Source organism: Peromyscus californicus, unplaced genomic scaffold, assembly GCF_007827085.1.
Source record: "Peromyscus californicus insignis strain IS unplaced genomic scaffold, ASM782708v3 Scaffold_16__1_contigs__length_79575227, whole genome shotgun sequence".
Taxonomy (NCBI): domain Eukaryota; kingdom Metazoa; phylum Chordata; class Mammalia; order Rodentia; family Cricetidae; genus Peromyscus; species Peromyscus californicus.
In genome coordinates, this window is record NW_026294458.1 from 55,813,819 (window position 1) to 55,835,037 (window position 21,219).

At 35.6% G+C, this 21,219-nt stretch overlaps 1 protein-coding gene across 12 annotated transcripts in view; it reads right to left on the minus strand.

The window, feature by feature from the left end:
* Robo2 (roundabout guidance receptor 2) overlaps nt 1-21,219 on the minus strand; it is a 531,698-nt gene that overhangs the window by 41,568 nt on the left and 468,911 nt on the right. For all 12 annotated transcript variants that reach the window (XM_052741005.1, XM_052741004.1, XM_052740998.1 and 9 more), the window contains 4 exons: nt 13,954-14,136; nt 6,010-6,052; nt 4,453-4,580; nt 272-553 (listed from right to left, as the gene is read on the minus strand). In XM_052741005.1, the coding sequence (XP_052596965.1) occupies nt 272-553; nt 4,453-4,580; nt 6,010-6,052; nt 13,954-14,136 (636 nt within the window). The remainder of the gene's footprint in view (nt 1-271; nt 554-4,452; nt 4,581-6,009; nt 6,053-13,953; nt 14,137-21,219) is intronic.

Genomic DNA, 21,219 nt, shown 5'->3' on the forward strand with positions numbered 1-21,219 from the left:
AGTAGAGATGGATTGCTGGATATTATACTGAAAAATGCTAAAAGAATGAAACCAGTTGGTGTTGGTGTGTGATGGTGAATTCAGCAGTAGTGGTGGCAGTGGTAGTGATTATTTAAGGTGCTGGATACATACATGCCAGGAGAACATTTTAGCTTAGTTAGTAAACCTTGTAATGGATCACGAAATTGAACATTGAACAATAAATACAAATTTCTATCTCATGCATAAATGATGTGAAATTAATTTCTCAAGGTACAAGAAACTGACTCACCATTGTTACCCTTGTTCTGATCAGGTAGTGAATAGCCAAAGCCCATCAGGTCTGTCTTTTGTTGAATTGAGCTTTTCCACTGTGGATCAGGAAGATCAACTGCCAGTTCGTGGATGCTGTTGGAATGCAGGATCTGGGTCGTGGCATATGGGGTGGCCTGTGTTATTTGGCTGGAACTGTTGTAAGTGGTTTTGGTAGTGAAGTCAATGCTGCTGTAAATGGCTCCATCTGAAAGCATCGTTGCGGTTTTATCCCCTTGGCCTGGAACTGGAGGCAGCACGTCTGCAATGAACAGAGGGAGACGAAACTATTGAATGATGCACGGGAACCCAAACTATTGGGATGGAAGATGAAAAATAAATGTGTCACACTGCACGTCTGCACTGTGCAGAGATGGGCTTCATGAGCCAATGAAGGGGAGATGATATACAACCATCGTCAGACCATCAACCCCAGTGACAGGCGGGCTCAACTCACATCCTTCACGTCTCACTGCTTACTACATCTCTTCCCCATTTTCTTCGAGCACGAATTAGAAATTTGAGATGTTCCACTCCTGAGAAACACACTCAGTTGTTCACTTGCTTTTACAAGCAAAGAAACTGTTAGCATTTTATGGAAATGTTTCTAAGAGGGAATATACAAACTAGAGATGAAAACATCTCTTTGCACTTTATCACAAGAGACAAAAATTGTAGCTGTGGTACAGTTAAAAATGGTCCAAAATAATACTATCCTCACTATGAAATTAACACTTTTTCTGAAGTTTTAACTTGCCATTTATATTGCTTTATTTCACAGTATTGGAAATGGAGAATAAATGAAAGAAAACGGATTTCTTTTTGGTGGATAACAAAGGAAAGTTTCCACGTATAAGTTATTTTCACAATACAGAGGATTCAACTCAGAAAAAAAGGAGTCTTGGTGATCAGTGGGTGTAATAATGTATGCTAGCAGCTTTGAGAAGCAGAGGATTAGAGTTTCACACCGTACAACAGCAAAAGTAAAATTAAACTGTAGGAACAACAATGAATATCAGTCAGCCCATTCATCATTGGGGGATGTGAACTATCTTGGCATGATGCATTATTTTCAGACCTGTCATCTCTCTCCTGAGCTCATTTTCTTTTTTCCAAAGGACTCGACTCGGCTAGCACTGGTTTTAGATATTTAGAATTAATATCAATCTGATTATATACCCCCCGATAACATGTGCTCTACAAACCTTGCACCCTAGGACTTGACGTCATCATACCACTTGATTTGTTCATTACACAAAACTTTCCAACGGCTTAAAACTTAGACTTGACAACTCTCAACAGCTCAGCCTGGGAGGAGGGGACTGGACCTGCCTGGACTGAATCTACCAGGTTGAACTCAATCCTCAGGGGAGTCTTTGCCCTGGAGGAGATGGAAATGGGGGGTGGGCTGGGGGGAAGGAGGGGAAGGTGCGGGAGGGGGAGAACAAGGGAATCCACGGCTGATATGTAAAATTAAATTAAATTATAAAATTAAAAAAAGAATTAGTTTTGCCTTTGTAACTTATGATAGCTAGAGAATTTGTCTTCATAACATAAAATTTATAACTTTGTACACCAAAAAGTTTTCAGTTTCAAAAGATTCTGAGTCCAGAACTCCTCCAATCTGTTTACAATGAAGTAGATTTTACTTTGCTAAAGTAAATATCTCAAATGAAGATCAGTGTGATCATTAATTATATTCAAGCTTATAACATTTCATTGGGTCATATAAGCAAGTAAATTTTTTTTTTCGGTTTTTTGAGACAGGGTTTCTCTGTGTAGCTTTGTGTCTTTCCTGGAACTCACTTTGGAGACCAGGCTGGCCTCGAACTCACAGAGATCCTCCTGCCTTTGCTTCCCGAGTGCTGGGATTAAAGGCGTGAGCCACCACCACTCAGCCAAATTTTTTTTCAGATTACAGAATTGCCCTACTTTCTTATCCTTAGTTTTTAACTGTAAACTAATTAAAATTTAAATGCTAGTATACTTTTACTCTTAAAAATCTTCATGTTTGATAATATTAGTTAGTGAAAATATTCCCATCAATGAGTTTTCAGACTTTTTTCTGCTTTCTCTTCCCTGCCATTCATTTAGGAACATTAGTTAGGTAGAATATCTCACCATCATGGACTTAGTTTTCCATATCTTGCATCTAAACTTCTCCAATGTTTTAGACTTAGATTATAGGACAGTTTATTTGTAAACACTTGAAATGTTTTTATGGGGAAGTCCAAAAGGTTAAATGGGGGAGGAGAAGAGTAATCAAAAACATAACCATAGGTAACAATACGCTGTTACCACACTGACTATGACTTCGGACACAAACTTGCTCCCTGCTCGGTTAAATTATAGTCAGTCTACAAGTGAAATTGTACCTATATTGATTTTGGCAGCTGCATATTGTCTTGATCACTATCACATTTCAATAGTAAATAGAATCATACCCTAATTTTGAAACATTGGAAGATTATTCACGAATATTTGTATGTGGAAGGGAGTCTAGTACTATGAGATGGTTGGGAGCTCTGTGCCAGCTCGGTTCCCAACAGACTGCATCTGAAGGGGCATCACCATAGTGAGGCTGCACTTCCCACTTTCCATTTCTCCTGATTCCCAACAACCACTCCTTAATGATTTAGTCTGTATGGAGCTTGTTAATATTGTGTTTGAAATCGATGAATTAAAGGATGACTACTCTGCAGTTTGCATTTGCAATGCAGCTTAGGACATCTTGGTTGTACTTGGATTTATGAATTCACTTAGATTTTGCTTCATTATTTGTGTGAATGACTCTCTTCTTCACTGCATCTTCAGTTACTTATGGAAAAGTTATTTTTTTTGAGATTTATGTCTTCATTTCAGTAATTCCACAATCCAATGACATGAAAAGAGAAAACATTTGTTAATGAAATAGCCTAATAAATTTTTATTTTTGTCTTGACAAAAGGGCAAATTATTTGCTAGTGGTTCACTTTATTATTTGAATTACTCATTCATCTATATATCAAATGTGTTGTCATCACATTATTGATGGGAAAATCTTAGTGTCTGTGGTAGTTCTTGTACATACTATGATTATATAGTCATACATGTAAATCCACTTGAAGAAAAGAACATAGTGTAGATAAAACATTGAAGGCTTTAAAACTTGATTGGAACTGCTTTCTCCAACCAGATCCCAAGTTACTCATCTTGATTAAACTTATTTTCTTAACTTTCTAAACTATAAATATTGTTACCTATTTTATAACTTTATAAAATATTAATAATTATGAAAAGTGCCATGTGCTCCTTTTCATGCATAAATAGTGAATGCTTAAAATCTAACATGCTGAAAAGAAATACAGAAAAACCTGCAAACTCTTTGTATTGACCTCAATATGCATCTGTGAAGCATTCCAATTCACAAAAATGAAATAGTCATAAAGAAAACCTTTGCAAATCTACATGTATATATTTTGGTTAAACAGGAATAAGACATCTGAGAAGTTAATGTAGCTTGCCTAACAAAGTCATGATAGTCTTTATGTATGTATTTATTGAACATAGCATGTTGTGGTGTTCTGATACAAATACAAGTAAAAGAGAAAGCTAATCCTGGTTGGGTGAGAGCTTTGGAAACCAAATTTATTTTTACAAAGTGGGTTGTGGAATAGCGGAGAGGACAGACTGGGGAGAGGGTATTTGGATAATGTTCAGCACAAACATTTCCTATGCTACTTTACATGGTATCCCCTGGAGCTGAAGTTATAGGTGGCTGTGCAATGTGAGTATTGGTAACTAAACTTGGGTCCTCTGAGAGACCATTACGCCATTTTTCCCACTGAGTCACCCACCCGGTCCTGAAAGAGATATTTTTAACGTGTTATTTTAAAATTCTGAAGTCGGCAAGGTGGCTCAGAGGGTACTGGCCCTTCCACCAAGCTTGATGACTTGAGTTTGATCTCTGGGGCCCATACAGTCGAGGAAGAGAACTGCATTGTGCAAGCTTCCCTCTAGCTTTCCCATGTGTGTTTGTAACCCCATATTTGGTGATCTACATACAACACATAAATGTAAAATGCTTAGAAGAAAACTAAGCTAAAATTAAAATTCCAGAACACCAAACTAAAAATAGACACCCAAATAACAGATAATATTATTTTGAAACACAGAACTTACCTCCGCGCCCAAAATTTCCAATTTCATTTGGGCCACTATTGCTATTGTTTACTGGCAAACTCGTGGCTGGCCATGAATCAGCAAGCCATGGATAATTGGGATCCCCAGCATTTAGAAGACCTGGACGGCTGAAACAGAAATGAAATGGAGATTAGCCTGTGGGGCTCAGTGAGGGAATTTGACATCTTCCTTACACTCGATAAAGGGTAAGGAGATATAAGATTTTAATTGACTTCAAATTAAATTGCAAGTGCTCTTAAGAAATAAAGGAACTTTAGTAGTTCATTAAAGCTATACATAGATCTTCTCTGTCAGTGGAAGCAAAAAGGCTTTGCCTGGGATTCTGCCCACATGCAAATGACATCAGTTGTCCACCCTGAAACTGTTGGGAAACAGGGGGCATAGCAGCATCATGAGACCAAGTTTTATGGTAAGTTGACATCTCAAGGGAACAATTTCTCTGAGTAGCTGCTCCATATCTGCCATTTCCAAAGAACTAAAGTATTCAGTCCTCATTTTTTGTACTCCCTAACTGGATCTGTTTTCTCTAGGTTGTCACCCTTACACAGAGCCCTAAGACTTGATTGGAGGCATATAGCTTGAGACAAATTAATGAACATTTCTTATACTTTTCTACCAATAGTACATTTCCAGGCTCCTCACATTGCCAAATAAAAGGGCTAGTTAAGGGTTTAAGGCAGTAAAAGATCCAGTTATATGACTCAACATCTACCAAAGCCTATGAAGAAAACTTCTTTCCTATCACATTAATAAGGAGTTTCATTATTTAATGTAAAGATGTGATTTTGATTCCTTTTCAGAATATTAGCATACTTACAAAGAAATAGATCACCTATAATTGTTGTACTTTTTTTTTGATAGACCCCTTCTGGTATAATCCCTAAGAGAAACGTGTGTTTCTATGGAAACTGCAATAAGAAGATTCAATTGCTTCTTGGTGTATCTGCTAGCTCTCATTAGACTTAATCTCTTTTTGCTAAAATATTGATTAAATGGGAGATTGGAAGTTATTACCAGAGCCTAATTACAATCTCCATATTGGCAAAGGGAAAAATAGATGAGGATATATGGGTTTGTTATCAGCTTTTATCAATTTCAATTGAGTATCCAAAGTTGTGGAATCCAGTCCTATCAATCTAAAGCCTATTCATCATCCATGAATCATTTACTTTGTGATCGATTATGTGTAATTGTTCACTCACAGCAATTTAGTGAGAGCCAATAAGGAGTCTTAAACAACAGCAACTTCATTTGCTAATGTCTAATTAATGCAATAAACATCCTGCTAACAAATGAACACATTCCTTGTGATATTTACTACTAATTTCTTCAGGGGCATCTGGGAGATATGAAACATCTGGACTTGATTCCTCTAAAGTGCACAACAGATAGATCATTAAACCTTGTGGTAAGCCATTCAATTCCTCCTAGAATTCTCAGACTTATAAGTGATCATTTATTACAATAATAGCTGCTCACTACAGAATTTCCCCAGTACTGATTAAAAATAATAATAAAAGAAACTCCTTAGCATACCTCCCATTGCTCATTAGTCCTCCATCTCCTCTTTGAAATGTTACTGTAATAAAGGAAAGACATACACACATAGTAGTCAGTATTAATCACAATTAATAACAGCTACCTATTGGGCCTCAGTTTAGAGATGAAGACTGGGAATTCCAACACAGTATAATTAATGGAATTATATAGGTAGTGACAAGCAATGGCTTGGTTCAGTGCAAAGTCATCATTTGCTCTGAATTAAATAAGTTGCTTCAAGTTTCTTCAAGCAAAATGAACCATTAGAGTAGTCACATGTATTTAAATCTCAAAACTGTTACAAGTAATGTATATGCAGTATTACTAGTAGGATGATACAGAATTAATGTGGAATTACCAAATGTAGTCATTTATTCATAACAAGAAAATGTCTAATTTGAAGGAATAATACAAAAACACACATTGAAGAGAACTAGCATTATTCCATATGGTAATATGCTTCCAATAGAGTAACAGCAAGTATTGATTATGTACTTCTCACCATCAAAGATCATTCATACTTAAAAGCATTATGCATTGAATGGTTACAATTACAGTAGACATATACTACTATTAATATGGAATACTATTCTCATGACAATATAGTTTGTGAATAGTTGATACTGAATGGATTCCAGTTATGTGTAAACATCTGAAATTTTCTCTAATACTAGGGAGCTTATTAAAGAAAACTCCAAGAAATGTCTAGTAAAAACAACTGTATGATTCTACTTTTCCAATATCTTGTTTCCACTTCACAAACCAGAAACATGAAAGTAGACCAATGGACCTTCCAACGAATTTAAACATCAGTTCAGATCCAGCATCCCTTTCCAAAATCTATTAGGTAAAATTTATTTGAGCTTCTCAGTGGTTTGTACCTAAGGGGTGTTACATTCCTCACAAAGGATGAAAGGGATCTAAGGCTGAGTGTACTCAATACTACCTACTATTTCTGCAACAAAAATGAATAGGCAAGCATAGTGGAATAGCATACATACATAGTTGCAAGTTTATTTGGATAAAATTTTGTCACTAAATTATCACACTCAATTTTTATGTAAAAGATATCTGATATTTAAAAGTTCCAGAATGCAGAATTGTTAGGATCTTACAGTTTGGACCCAAATCATTACAAATCAGCTAAAGTGATTACAGGGAATGATAGGGTTAAAATGAACACCATATTCTGTCTTTAGATGACAGCAAATTAAGTGTTCTATGATTTGTTTGTTACAGATAAATGTAAAAATAAATAAATTGTTTAAAGAACTAACTCATTTTAAATAAGATACATTCTCCAAATGTTCAGATAACTATTAATTTGAACATTTTCCATGACTCATCATTTGTTTGTTTCAGATACCAAGGCTAAATACTCTTGAAATTTGGCAATTTCCTAATACAGTGCATCAGTCTCTTCATTATCTAGTAGTTAAATTTTCTCTATAACATCATCATTAGGTAATACATCCTTAATTCCAAGGGTCTACAGCACTTAAAGACCAATATGCAGCTCCCAGAAATGTCGTGTAGGGACCCCACATATACTGCCATCACAACGTTTCAATAGCCTCTCAAATGTGCTATCAAACAATCCTGACACAACATTTACATCTGCCCATAACTAGTTATAGACATCTACTCAAAGAAGATGATACCAATCATTGCTCCACTTAAGGGCTTAAAATTTGGTATCAGTAGTGCAACTCTGTCCTACTGTGCCCATTTGATAACTGGTTTTTAACATAAATGAATTAAACTGTAACAATCAATGTAAACAAATGAGCAGTGATTAGTGGGGGTATTAGATAAAAGGCTAACACATACAAACATATGTGAGCACACTCAAGCACACAGACAGAAAACGGGAACACAGTACAGATGATTACTAGCCACTCATCTCATGGATCTTACTAGCTATGTGTTTCTAATAGAACACTAAGTGCTAAAATAAAGTCAAGACAATGCTGCAACACTGTAAGTATTCAAAAAGGCAGTCTTTGATGGGCTACACTTCAAAACCTGATGCTTAAGAGATGGGTATGATGTATTAAGCATCTTCTTAATACAGATGCTCTTTCTTCTCATCCAAACTTTTGTTATTACCAGATCATAAATATAAGAGAAAAAAGCGACAGCCGAATCAGAGGCACTAAAATTGGCCAATGGCAAATTTGTAGTAAAATACAAAGTATTATGATATACCACTTAAATTTTAACCAGAAAGATACCATTAATTAAAGCTAATATTCAGTGTTTGAATGCTGTTTATATTTTAATTATAACATTTAACATTATAAATGTTTATATTTTCTAATAGGGAATCAAAGGTTAAAGTATGAAAGGATTTGACATTCCAGGTGACTTAGAGGGTATATTCAGAAAATGTTTATTTTCTCTTTGTATCTCAATCCTCATTCAAATCTTTCTAAAATTGGTCTAGATTGACAGCAGGCTGTCAAAGATTTCACAAAGGCATGCGTCTCTGTCTTTGTCTAGCAACTACAAAAAAAAAATAAAAATCCACAGCACATTATGTAATTATTTATGTAACGTAAAATGTCCACCATACACAAAATCTGGTAGACATGAGACTCTTTCAATTGTGAATCCTCCTTTCAAAAGAATGAAGAAGAAAGGAAGAGGAAATGGAGACAGATACACCTACCCCTCTTATCGTAGCAATATTGATTACTTGTCCTGTTGGCACAGAAGCCTGCCTCATTGTGTAGACCAGGCTGACCTCTGCTCAGACATCAGCCTGGCTCTGCCTCCCGAGTGCTGGGATTAAAGGCGTGCGCCACCACCGCCCGGCCCCTGGTTGTTCTTTTTAAAGGACGGTGGAAAGAGAACAATAAATTTCTTTTATACCCTGCGCTGAAACTTGAAAGTAGAACAAAAGTACAAGCTCTAGTCGAACCACCAAATAAAAGCAAATGACAAATTATGAACAATTAGAATTTATACAAAGGAAATTGTGTCTGATCTTTCAATAGAATTTTTAGGAGTCATTCAGAGAGAATTGCAGAAAAATAATGACATTGCCAGCCGAGAGCTGTTTTGAGGCAGCTCTCATTTCAAAGAAATATTTGCCTTGATGTGGAAAGAACCTGGGATCAGGAAGGAGAATTCATGATGATCTCCATGTCACTGGTTTTCTAAGCACAGGCCAGTGACTTTGTGTTTATCAGAGATAAAACTGAAAGGACCTTGACTTTGAATCAGTAATTTCCTCTAGCATCTCAGCATAAGAACTTCTGGGAGCAATCCATAGAAGCTTCAGACATGAACATCTAAAATGTAGAATTGCATTAAATATTTGAACTTATTTTGCTTTTTATGAAAGTCAGGAGGGAAAGAGATTTTCCCAGTTTGTCCCAGATACAGAGTAATTCTATGCATCTAATATCACCTGTCAGAATTAATCCTGTGGCCTGTCTGCTAGAACGGGAGGGCAGAGGGAAGAAATGTAACTATGAAGCAAATTGACATTTTGAAGTAAAGAAGCTTCCAGAGTGTCTATCTCTAGTTGGTCACATTTTTCTACTCCAAATGGAAACTTTAATGTGGCAGCCAAGGCTTCTTCCCTTTCTGATAAGCTCTTACTGAAATATGAATGTATTAATTCCTTTTTAATAAGTACTAACCAAGCCCAGATTATCAGACTCTAAAAATTCCATCAAATCACTGAGCTGCCTTTACATACTTCTGTCAAATGATTTCGATTTCACCAACATTTTTAAAAATCCATGCATGGAGTATTTTCCATGTTATAATGCCCACAATCAAGTTAAATTATTGATGTGTGCCAAGCTTCCTAAAATATTGTCCTTATCGATAATAGTTACATAATATAACCACCCCTTTAAAAGTAAACAGAAGCTCACTTTCATCAAAATTTGATTATTCCAACAATTACAAATTAAAAAAAAAAAAGTAGATTCTGGAGAGGTGGCTCCATGGTTAAGAACACTGGCTGTTCTTCCAAAGATCACTAGTTCAATTTCTAGCACCTACATGGCAGCTCACAACTATCTGTAACTCCAGTCACAGAGAATCTCAGGCCCTATTTGGCTTCCACAGGAGCCCATGACACATATGAAGAACAGACATCCATACAGACAATAAATACCCATACACTAATATAAATAAATAAAAAATTACAAAAAATGAAAAAATAATACTGAAGTTATATGTAATATTGACAAACATTATCCAGTTATATATGTACAAATAATATATGATATATTTAAATCTAATTCTAATGGAACTACTTAGATTTGTTTCAAATTTTAATTGTGCACAATTTAGCTATGAAAACTATTATAATTGTGACCATATATTTACTTTGTATTATAAAATAAAAAAATACTTTCTTTGTAAATCTCTTCTCAAATCTCTCTCACTTTCTAGCACCTGAAGTTGTGAATTTTTCCTGTAATCAGAACCCCCCAACAAAAGGACAAGGAAATTGTTCTCCTCAGTGAAAATGAAGGTAAATGCAATTACCTGTTCTACAGACATGAAAAGCCACTCCACATAGAATGTGAGATAGAAGGATCTATTGAACAACAATTGTCACTTGTGGGTTTACATTACACAGAGAGCCATGGGCAAAACTATGCTGTGTATTTGTATCTGAGAATTTAAGTATGAGAAAAATATGGAAAGAAAGTTGACAAAATGAGGATCAATTCTGCCCCTGCTTTTGGCTGTGAACAGTGACAAAAACCTGTTAAGGCCAGATTCTCCTCCAAGACGATTTGAATGCATTAACTTGTATTTGATTCTGGATATGTGCTTCTACAATGGAGGTTTTTGTCCATTAGTTTACTCTGGTAAACATGTTAATTTTGCTGGTGCCCAAAGAAAATTATCAGCACCAACTAACAGAGTTTTGTTTTTTGTTTGGTTTTTCTCTTTTCAAATTTTACCAATACTGTTTTTGTAATAAAAATAAGTTTCATTTTAGATATAATGAGACACAGTGGGTGTTTTGCCTATATAGTGTGAATGGAAGGCATCCTGTCAGACTTACTGTCTCACCCTGCAAGCTATTTCTGTCTCTCCACTAATTAATATCTTCCTATTTCTTACTTCTAGACACTAAGAATAGACTTGGGACAAGGGTGTAGGGAGAGTGCTTCAGTCAAACTTAACTTGCTCTATAATCCTATTTCTTATCAATTTAGCTTTATTCAAAATCTATATGCTTAACAGAGGGATTACATCAAACTTTTAACTGTATTTTAGTTGGAATTTTTAAAATTTTTATATAATGATCTAATTAGTGGTTCTAAATTGACTTGACTTATTGAAGCTCATGACTTCCATCATAAGCAAATTATTAGAGATTAGAAAAACATAAACCTGAAAGATTACAGCATCAGCGTCGCATAGTGGTGAAACAATAGAAACTTCAGAAACATCATCTTGTTATTGAAGTTACATTGCTTTAATTCTACCTGATCTTGTATTTATAATGGTAAAATAACAAATTTCTAAGAGAATTTTTGATGAAAAATATAAAAAAAGATCAAGACAGCCTATTTACTCTATAATTATTTTAAAATACTTTCAAAAAAAATAGTCCATCATTAACTCTGTGCTTTTACAATGGGACATCAGCCCAGTCATAGGAACTGTAACTATAAACTTCTAAGAAGATGTGCATCATTGTCCATTCCTAATTAACATTCCATATCCCCCAGCTTCTGTAGAGGCAAAAATGTTAAAATCCAAGGTAGAAGGTAGGTAAGTAGGAAAGAAAATACAGAGACACTATCACAACCCAGATAGAAAAGGCTGCTTTCCTGGGGTTTGGCAACATTTTCATCTGCTTCCCACCTAGGAGAGCACAGAGAGAAGGCTAGTGACAAGGAGAAAAGACATCTATCCTCAGAGTCAGCCATCTATCAATTAAGTATTAGAGTTTTGAAAGGCTTCTCTCTGGCTTGGCCTTCTTCCAAATATCTGAAGGGCAAAGCACATTCTGAGTTAGCAACCCTTCTCCAAGCTCACGGACATCAATCATAATGAGTCATGACAGTACCAAATGGACAATCCTTGTCAAGCTCCAAGACCACCAGATATTTTCAAGTTAAGTGCATAGGTTTTTGCAAAGAATTGCTGTGAGAGACAGGAAGAGATGTCTGTCTGTCTGTCTGATATAACTACACTAAAAGGGCAAACTACAGGCTGTCAGAGCTATTGTACTACTCAGGCACGAGTGAATAAAGAAAGATGGAGGTTTCAAAGGTACCATTCCACAAGTGAATTTATTGGGACTTTTCATTAAAGTGACTTCCGTGCTTTATCTTCCACTATTATCACTAAGTCAATTGAAGTAATAAGCCTAAAATTGTCCTTGAGCTAAATTGGGCTTGCCTTATGTTTCCTATGATTGGTATGAGCATGTCACAGGGAAGACATATGGATTAGTAACTGATGAAATCAATCGGCCGATTGACAATATCTACAGGGGTGAAGGTACAGAGGGCTGGGCTCCAAAAACGTCGTTGAAATACTGTTGAAGTTCAAGACTTTGCCACCCACTAGTTGTCATCAACCACCCCTTTCTGGGAAGGATCTCTAATTGGTGCAGTGATTTAACACCTAGATGACAAAGAATAGGGAAGCAGACAGCGGTGACCACTGTAAAGTGAGAATGGGAAACTTCTTGTCAATGGATATGATAGGCTTCTTTTTCTAAACCCATTAGTAATTAATACTATGCATTTCAAGTGCTACAGACATAAGGACAATGCTAGAGTCAAGTTACCATATTTAACGCTGTAACATAACAAGCAAGACAACCAAGTGGATGCCATTGTTTGCATTTTTTTTTTTTTACTGTTAAGACACTGTATTCAATTTCCATTTAGAGCAGACATGTTCTAATAACTGATTTAGACAGACAATTTATTAGTTATTAGAAGATTAAACACAATATCTCAAAACATTTCAAGTGTTCATAGGATGGAATTAAAATTGCTCTTTAAAATTCTACTGAGCACGTGCTATTGGGAGTTAGTATCCTTTCACCGCTGTTAGGGAAATAATTAAAAGTAACTGCAATTTAAACTGTAATAGAATATAGCTTCAGTACTGACATCCTTCCTTCAGTCACTATGATTTTAGTGTCTCTCCCCCACTTCCAGACTCTATCTCTCTTTTCCTTTCAGTCTCAGTCCCCAACCCATCTATCTTTCTTTCTCTTTTGCAGATGTTTAAATGTATAACGTCTGACACCCTTGAGATGCTCTCTTTCGTTTTACAAGGACACTAATTTTGGAAATGCTGTAGATCATCTCTGGTCTCTTTCATTTCTCCTGCAGCTATTTCTGCTTCTTTCCTCTTCCTTTTGCTTCCTTCTGTCCCTCCTTCTGAAAATGCTGCTTGTTCACACTGAAATAGGCACCCATTTAAGTGAACAGTAAACCAGTTCATTCATGCCTCATCAGTTTTATTAATTCTGGTGAGATTTTTTGCTTGTTTGTCTTTTTCTTTCCATCTGGGACATTTCCCAGTGTAATCTTCATTGTGACATACTAAAAGCTGATTTTTCAAAGCTTTCCTTCTTTTCTGAGCATTTTAATAACTTTCTGGCCTAAACACACTTCTCAAAAGATGTCTTTATAGCAGGCAAGCTCTGCGTGTGTGGTTTTGAAGAACTAGTTGAGAAAAATAGTTGAGCATTTTATCAGTGTCTACTCTTGCTATGCTTCACTGGAGATACAAGCAGAAAGATTGCCTGTGGTCATAAAACGATATGGTCAAGAGCAATGCACTGAAGCATGTTGCTTATAATTGCATTTTACAGAGCGGGTTTTTATAACAAGCCCAAATCATCCATTTGTTATTCCATTCCATTTCTTCCTCTCATCGCATTACATTCCAAAAGATAAGAGGTTTTTATAGCTGAAAATAGTCTCTTACCAGCATAATTGCTGAGTCCCTTTCTCTTCTTTCTTCTCCAATACAACCAGATGCTAAAACCCATCAAAATTACCCAGCAGGCACCACCAATGCCAGCAATAAACGCTGGTTGCTTCACAACATCAGTTATTTGCTCAGTTATGCTGTTATTGTTTTCAGTAATAACAACTTCGTTACGTCCCCCTATGGAAGGAACAATGGTGTCAGTAAACATAAAGACAAATAATAGCAGAAATACAAACACATTATACCATAGGCACAGACATGTCCTTTTAAAGCTCAGCTGATATTTGTTTTGTCCTGAGGTTGTCAAAATTACTGATAAGAACATTTTAAGTTTAAAAAGAAGTACTGAATCATGTGTTTATAAGTGTCATTCAGAAGGTTATTCTCTTTTAGTTTGTCAGGGACAGCTTCTAAGCCACTTACAGATTGATAATATTGTAAATAATCAGTTGAACAACTACTAGGAACTGAAATGACAAATTCTTTTCTCAAACCAGCTAAAGTGATTCTTTATCAAAGTTTCCATAACATAAGTATTTGTGCATTACTTTCCTGCTACTGTCTTGCCTATTTTCCAGTGAACATAATTCACAAGATTATATAATTTCATATGGCCATCAATATTCTCCCAAGAAGTTATGTATAGATACACTTTGATTTTTGATGAAGCATGAAATTCTCTGCATAGAACAATAGCAATTATGATAACATTAATTCATGGATATCAGTATGTATAATTATAACATTAAGAGATTCTAAAACTTATGCACTCCCTATGAGCAGTTAAAAGTAATTTTACAATTGAACATTGAATCAAGATGTTTTATGTTGAGAAATTTTAGTCCTCTGAAAATCAGTTAAGCAAACCCCAATCCATACTTAATAGGTGGTGGCCCTGGAGAATCATAATGACATTGGACAACAAAGACTTAAGATGTATTTAAAAGATTTAAAAACTTAGAAAATGAGAATCAAGTGAATCTAATGTCAATATCATTTCTAGTCAGTATTTAATTAAGGACATTTGAAAGGCAAATTGCAAGCAAAATGTAAAAGGGGCGGTCCAGTAGACCACATCACAGGAATGCTTTTCATTGCTTTAGTGAATGCAGCACTGGTGTATGTTAGAGAGAGCATGGCCTTTGACATCCTGAATAGGTACACTCTCTCTATCACTTATTAGACAGTAAATTCTAGGCTTGTGTCAGGAACTTAATCTGTTTGCCCCTGACTCAGATTGTTGACAATGTTACTGTCTTTTTCATGTATTTTGGATTCATTGTGGTGATCTTTCCTTCTTTATTCCTTCCTTCCCTCCTCCCTTCCTTCCTTCCTTCCTCTCTCCCTCCCTTCCTTCCTTCCTTTATTCATTCCTCCCTTCCTTCCTTCTTTTTATGAGAATGTTGTCTTTATTACTCTAAAATGCAGTTGCATATTCAACCCTTAGACAAGTAATTTTTAAAGGAATCTTCCTTCTCTTAGAGACATATGTCAAATCTCGAGATATCTGGGGTTGTCTTAATTGACCTGTGTTAGAAAATGGGAGTGTTGCTGGTATCTAGCAAGTGGAAACCATTGACTGTACAACTCCCCATGCATAGAACCATTACCAATCCAAGTATGGTCAAAAATCCAAAATTGCAGAAATTGAGACATTTGCTAGAATGAGAACACAAGAGCCTATGGGATGCTTCTAAAGAAACTAAGATTTTGTCCCATGTGATATAAAGAGTTACGTTATGGAATGTGACCTAGCATGTGTAAGATGAAATAAAACCATTCCTCCCCTGCCCTCCCCCCCCAAAAAAATAGAGCTCCGTTAAGAGTCTTTCAGTGGTTTTTCAGACTGTCACGTGAATTGCTTAGGTTTGGGGATCCTGGAAATGTCAAGGACCCATTATCAACCCTGCTTATCTTTGCTTCCAGGACAGAAAATTAACACACATTCCTGAGCTTTCTCTGCCATCCAGTGACTGAATGTGAGCCCATGGTCTGTAGACAGGAATGACTCCATTTTCTTTGGCTCTGCCCCCAACACTCTGTGACAGGTCTCAATCTTTTTTCTCTTTTCTTGTGTATTAGAAACCAATATGTGTTGGAGGACATCATGTCTTTAAAAGATAGAAAAGCTCTTGCTTGGAAAAATATAAATTGCTGAATGACTATGTAATAGAAATCCCAGGCACCATTCTTCTAATGCTTGTTAAACTGAACTATGAATAAGAAACAAAACATTTTTTTATTAAATAAACCAAACTCTGCAGGCTTATATATTATAACTGATAGAATTTTCTTACACACACACACATACACACACACACACACACACACACACACACACACACACACACACACACAAACATATATGAACACACACACATTACTGAAAAGCATTTTGTGCTTTTTCAGATTTAAAATAATTTATGCAATAAATCTTTCTTGTCTGAAATATATGCACCTTTAGATGCTATTTGTATAAAAGTAAAAAAGTGTATTTTGTTGACATATTTTCAATACGTTATTTAGTGACTCTTTTCACTACTAGTAGTTATTAAAAGACCCCGCAATATAAAATAAGCAAACAAAACAACAACAACAAACCTGAAACCCCTGATTGATTATAGAGCAAAGAGTAAGAGAAGATTTGCAATATTTTAATGGGAGTTCTTAAAATGTTTTATTTAATATTGCACAACATTTTTGTGAGCCATGGTGTATTATTTCTTCTTATGCTTATAATTTTTGCAACAATGTTGCCAATTGTCCTGAAAAGAACACAGACAAGTGTGGTGTGACCTACCATGCTCTATTGTTCTTGCAGACAAAAAAATGTAATGAAATGTAGTATCTTCCTCCCATTGGAGAGTAATGAAGAACAAAAGCAATTTGTTGGAAAAAAATTTAATTAGACACATCAGATTCAATTGTATCTATTTCTGTGAAAGTTTGTAGTTGTACTGAAGATCATCAACTCTCCAGGTTAGACTATGAAATATGAATAATTTTAAAAATACTTCTATTATAAAGAAGATTATTGTTATTTGATATACTGTTTGGTATGGTTAAATTTCTTTCATGCTTTTGTCTGTTGGCTTTACTCCACAGTTTCATGTGAAACCCACTTTCACATAGAAAATTAATTAAAAAAAACCCTCAAATTTCAATCTGTATAAGGTTATGCATCCCATTTTACAGTATTTAAGTCACTTGTTTCTTCACAACATTAAGATAGAATAATTGAAACTTTACACAGCCTGGCATAACAGCAATATAAAATTATGAACCATAAACTGCATCAAATGCCAAGGCATGACTTAATTAGCAAAGGGAAAAGCAGGTAAGCTTGAGTCACTTTTCATGCCGTTTCCAGTATGGACTATACAATAGGGAAGCATAAATTGAAACAGAAAAGGAGATTAGCCATCATTAAGTCACTATTCAACTGAGAAGTCGCAGTTGTGTACAAAGCCTTATCAGACAAGATGTGAAGCTTGATACGGAAGGATAATTAAAGAAACAATTAGGAAGTGTCTCAGGACAGCAGTAGATATTAAAAAGAAAAGGATCTCTGGAGGACACTTCTTTTCTGGGTCAAACTGGACTTACACATGTGCATGTCCTCATTTCTGTTTCTACAGTGCCGTGTTCGTGATTACCTTTTAAACATGGCATATTCTAATTACCTGAGTAGGATACAGGAAAGGCATTGATTTCATTGTTTTGTTTCTAGAAAAATTTGAACACTTGTATGATATACTAAGATAGAGTAATAGGTGCTCAAAATCCAGTTAGAGACTCAGTCTTCTAGAAATAATAGAGTTTGGTAAAACTTTGCAATTTATTTAAAATCATCTAAATGAAATCCATTATGTTGCCACACTGTCACTGCTCTGAGAAGAACTGTGCTTGTCATAGCATAGCATTGATTTCTTGTTCCAGGAGAATCAGATCTCCAAAATACTGTGAGACAGACAACCTCTAGGAAAAGAGAAGAAAATGTCCATTGCTTTAAATAACATTTTATTTACTAACTATAATAGAAAAACAAGACACAAGAGGGGAATGCAGTTATTTGGCAATCCTACTTATCTTCAGTAAGAAATACTACATTCAGTAAATCCAGTTCATATGCATTTCCTTTTTAGGAGTTTTCAGGGAGCATTGTCCTTCTCGTTTCTTTTAAAGCAAAGTATTCTCATCGGTCAACAATAATGAATTAGAATTAAAATATACAGTGAGCAGAAATATGCTTATATATATTTTTGCTTTATTTTGTCTGTTTTGAGACAGAGTCTCCACATGTAGCTCCAGCTGGCCTTGAGTTCATGGTGCTAGCCTCAAACTCTTTACTATTTTCTGCAGCCTCCCTGACACTGAGATTGCAGTGTACATGCATGGGGCACGACACCTGGACCCTCATAGTCTTAAAGAAAAAAAATTAAGTAAAAGGCTTATGTCTAAATTTAAATACTTTAAATAAAATGTGTATTTGTACATACACATGTATGTGAATATATATTTAAATCATTTTGGGTACACCTATATTTCTTCCTTATTCCAATTTATTTCAGAAAAATCTCAGAAGGGTAAGATTGTAGGTTTCCCTCAGGTTAAGGAATTAATTCAGTCTGAACAACTAATTAAGAAGGGAAAGGCAATTTAGATAAAAGATAATACTTTAACTTTTTTCTTCAATGCTATTCATTTAGCAAACAAAGAAAAGTTGGGAAGTCTAAAACATTTAACATTATGACCAAATATAAAGTCTGTCTCTATGCAGAAGAAGAAATGATCACCAAGGAATTGGTGATATCCTGTCTGCATATCATTTCATCATATTGGAAAATAGAGACAAAATGGAGTTTTATGAACTTTGATGAATATTTTTGATATATGTATACTCTTTTTTTTTTAATTTGTCGTCACTATGATGCCAAGAAGAGTGAAGAGAAGGGTTTAATGACAAGATCTATAGAGAAGAGAAATCTTTATTGACAAGCTTTGGCTTCCTTTAGTGAGATCCTCAAACCATGCAGTATAAGCAAGTTGGTGCCGCACTGATAAACCCCAATGTCATTTATATGATATGTCAGCGTTCACAGCTTAGGGATGCTTGAATGATAGAGAACTTAAGGGAAATCCACAACTACAGGGAGTCATTTGATAGTAATGTTCACTAAGTAGCAAGCAATCACCCCTGGTATCCTAGGGTGAACACTCAACTTTGCATTGAGGACTAATGCAAAGATCTGGTGTGAAGCAAAGGATGAAAGACAAGAGAGGAGAGGATGTCCAGCTAATACCCAGTTCAGAGAAGTGAACTCTTGATATTTGAGTTCCGTTCAGTTAGGGGCACCACAGAGACATCCTAATATTTTTATTGAAATTTCCCAATGGACTTACCTTAGATTGAACATCAAACTGAGGTTGTAGTCCAAGAAAAAGGACAAGACCAAAAACCTCCCATACAAACACCATGAAAAGGAGTAAGACATGGTCAATTCAAGGTAAAAATCCAGTAGGACAAACACAAACATTCTTTCAATGACCACAAGCCTTTATAATATGTCATCACAAAGTCCAGGATCGAGTAAAATATAACCAGCCATATAAAGATAGACAAGTAGATAAAAAAAAAACAAAACAAAACAACAGTCAACACAATATGAACAAAGGACAAGAAAAGAAAAGCAATTAGTGGAAGTAGACCATTCAACAACACAGGTTTTGGAATCAGAAAGAAAATATTTTATATATTGTATTTTAGATAAATTTGTTACATTTATATGTAACTTTACTTTTACTTAGTGTGTGGCCGGGACACACTCATACACATGTGTGAAAGTTAAGAACAGCTTGTGGTAGTTGGTTCTCTCTACTAGGTGAGTCTCGGGGATGAAATGCAGGTTATGGCTCCTTACAGACTGAGGGATGGAGAGATGGCTCCATAAAGACTGAGCAACGGGGAGATGGCTCCCTACAGATTAAGGGATGCGGAGATGGCTCCTTACAGACTGAGGGCTGTGGAAATAGATGGCTCCTTATAGACTAATGACTGGGGAGATGGCTCCTTACAGACTAAGGGATGAAGAGATGGCTCCTTACAGACTGATGGATGAAGAGATGGTTCTTTACAGACTGAGGGCTGATGAGATGGCTCCTTACAGGCTGAGGGCTGGGAAGATGGTTTCTTACAGACTGAGGGATGTGGAGATGGTTCCTTACAGACAGGGATGTGGAGATGGCTCCTTACAGATTGAGGGATGGAGAGTTGGTTCTACAGGTAATGATCTTTCTGCACAAGAGAGAAGACTAGAGTTCGGATCCTGAGAACCAATATAAATGTTGGGTGAACATGGAAACCACTCTGTAATTCTAGCACAAAGAAGGTGCAGACAGGGTAGCCCCAGAGACTATCCTTATCGTACTGGCATATTTTGGATATGATTGAGAGATCATACTTCAAAGAATAAGAAAGAAGAGTTATTAAGAATTCTGAACATCAATCTCAGGACTACACACAGAGAGACCTGTACAAAACACACAAATATGTACCACTTACACTTATCTATAAAGAAGAAAAGACCAAAAAAAGAGTAAAAAAATGGAGTTCTAAACTTAAAAGGAGATGTATAATTCCATAATTATCACCTATTTCTAGATTCATTTTTTGCTTGACATTTGTAGAAGAGAATCTTATTTTTAATTTCATATGCATAAACCACCATTCACTAAAATTAAATCTCCACACTTTCTCTTTGCATGGATATCACTGCTAAGTTAATAAATAATTAAGGAAGAGACAACATGAGTACTATCAAAACTCCTGAAGAATAAATATAGAGAAGAAAGGAAGAAAGGAAGACTTCCCATCGATGTTGAAAAGCCATTCACCCTCATCCCAAAACCTGACCAAGAGATAAAGAGATAGAAAGACATGAGAAGGAAAAGAATAACCAATCAGCATCCTTCATGAACGTAAATTCAAAATTCTTTACTACATGATACTAAACTAAATCCAGCAACAGACACAAAGAACACAATAATGACCAAGTAGAATGCACAACCAGGAATGGAAAGATGATTTACCTCTTAAAACTATTCAGTAGAATCTAACATGTCAACAACAACAACAAAACAGAGAAAGAAAATTTAAGATTGAGTTCACATATAATATAAATCAATAAGAAAAACAGATTCCAAATAACAAGTCAAACAATTCAACAACAGTGTGAAACCCATATCAAACACTCAGGAAGT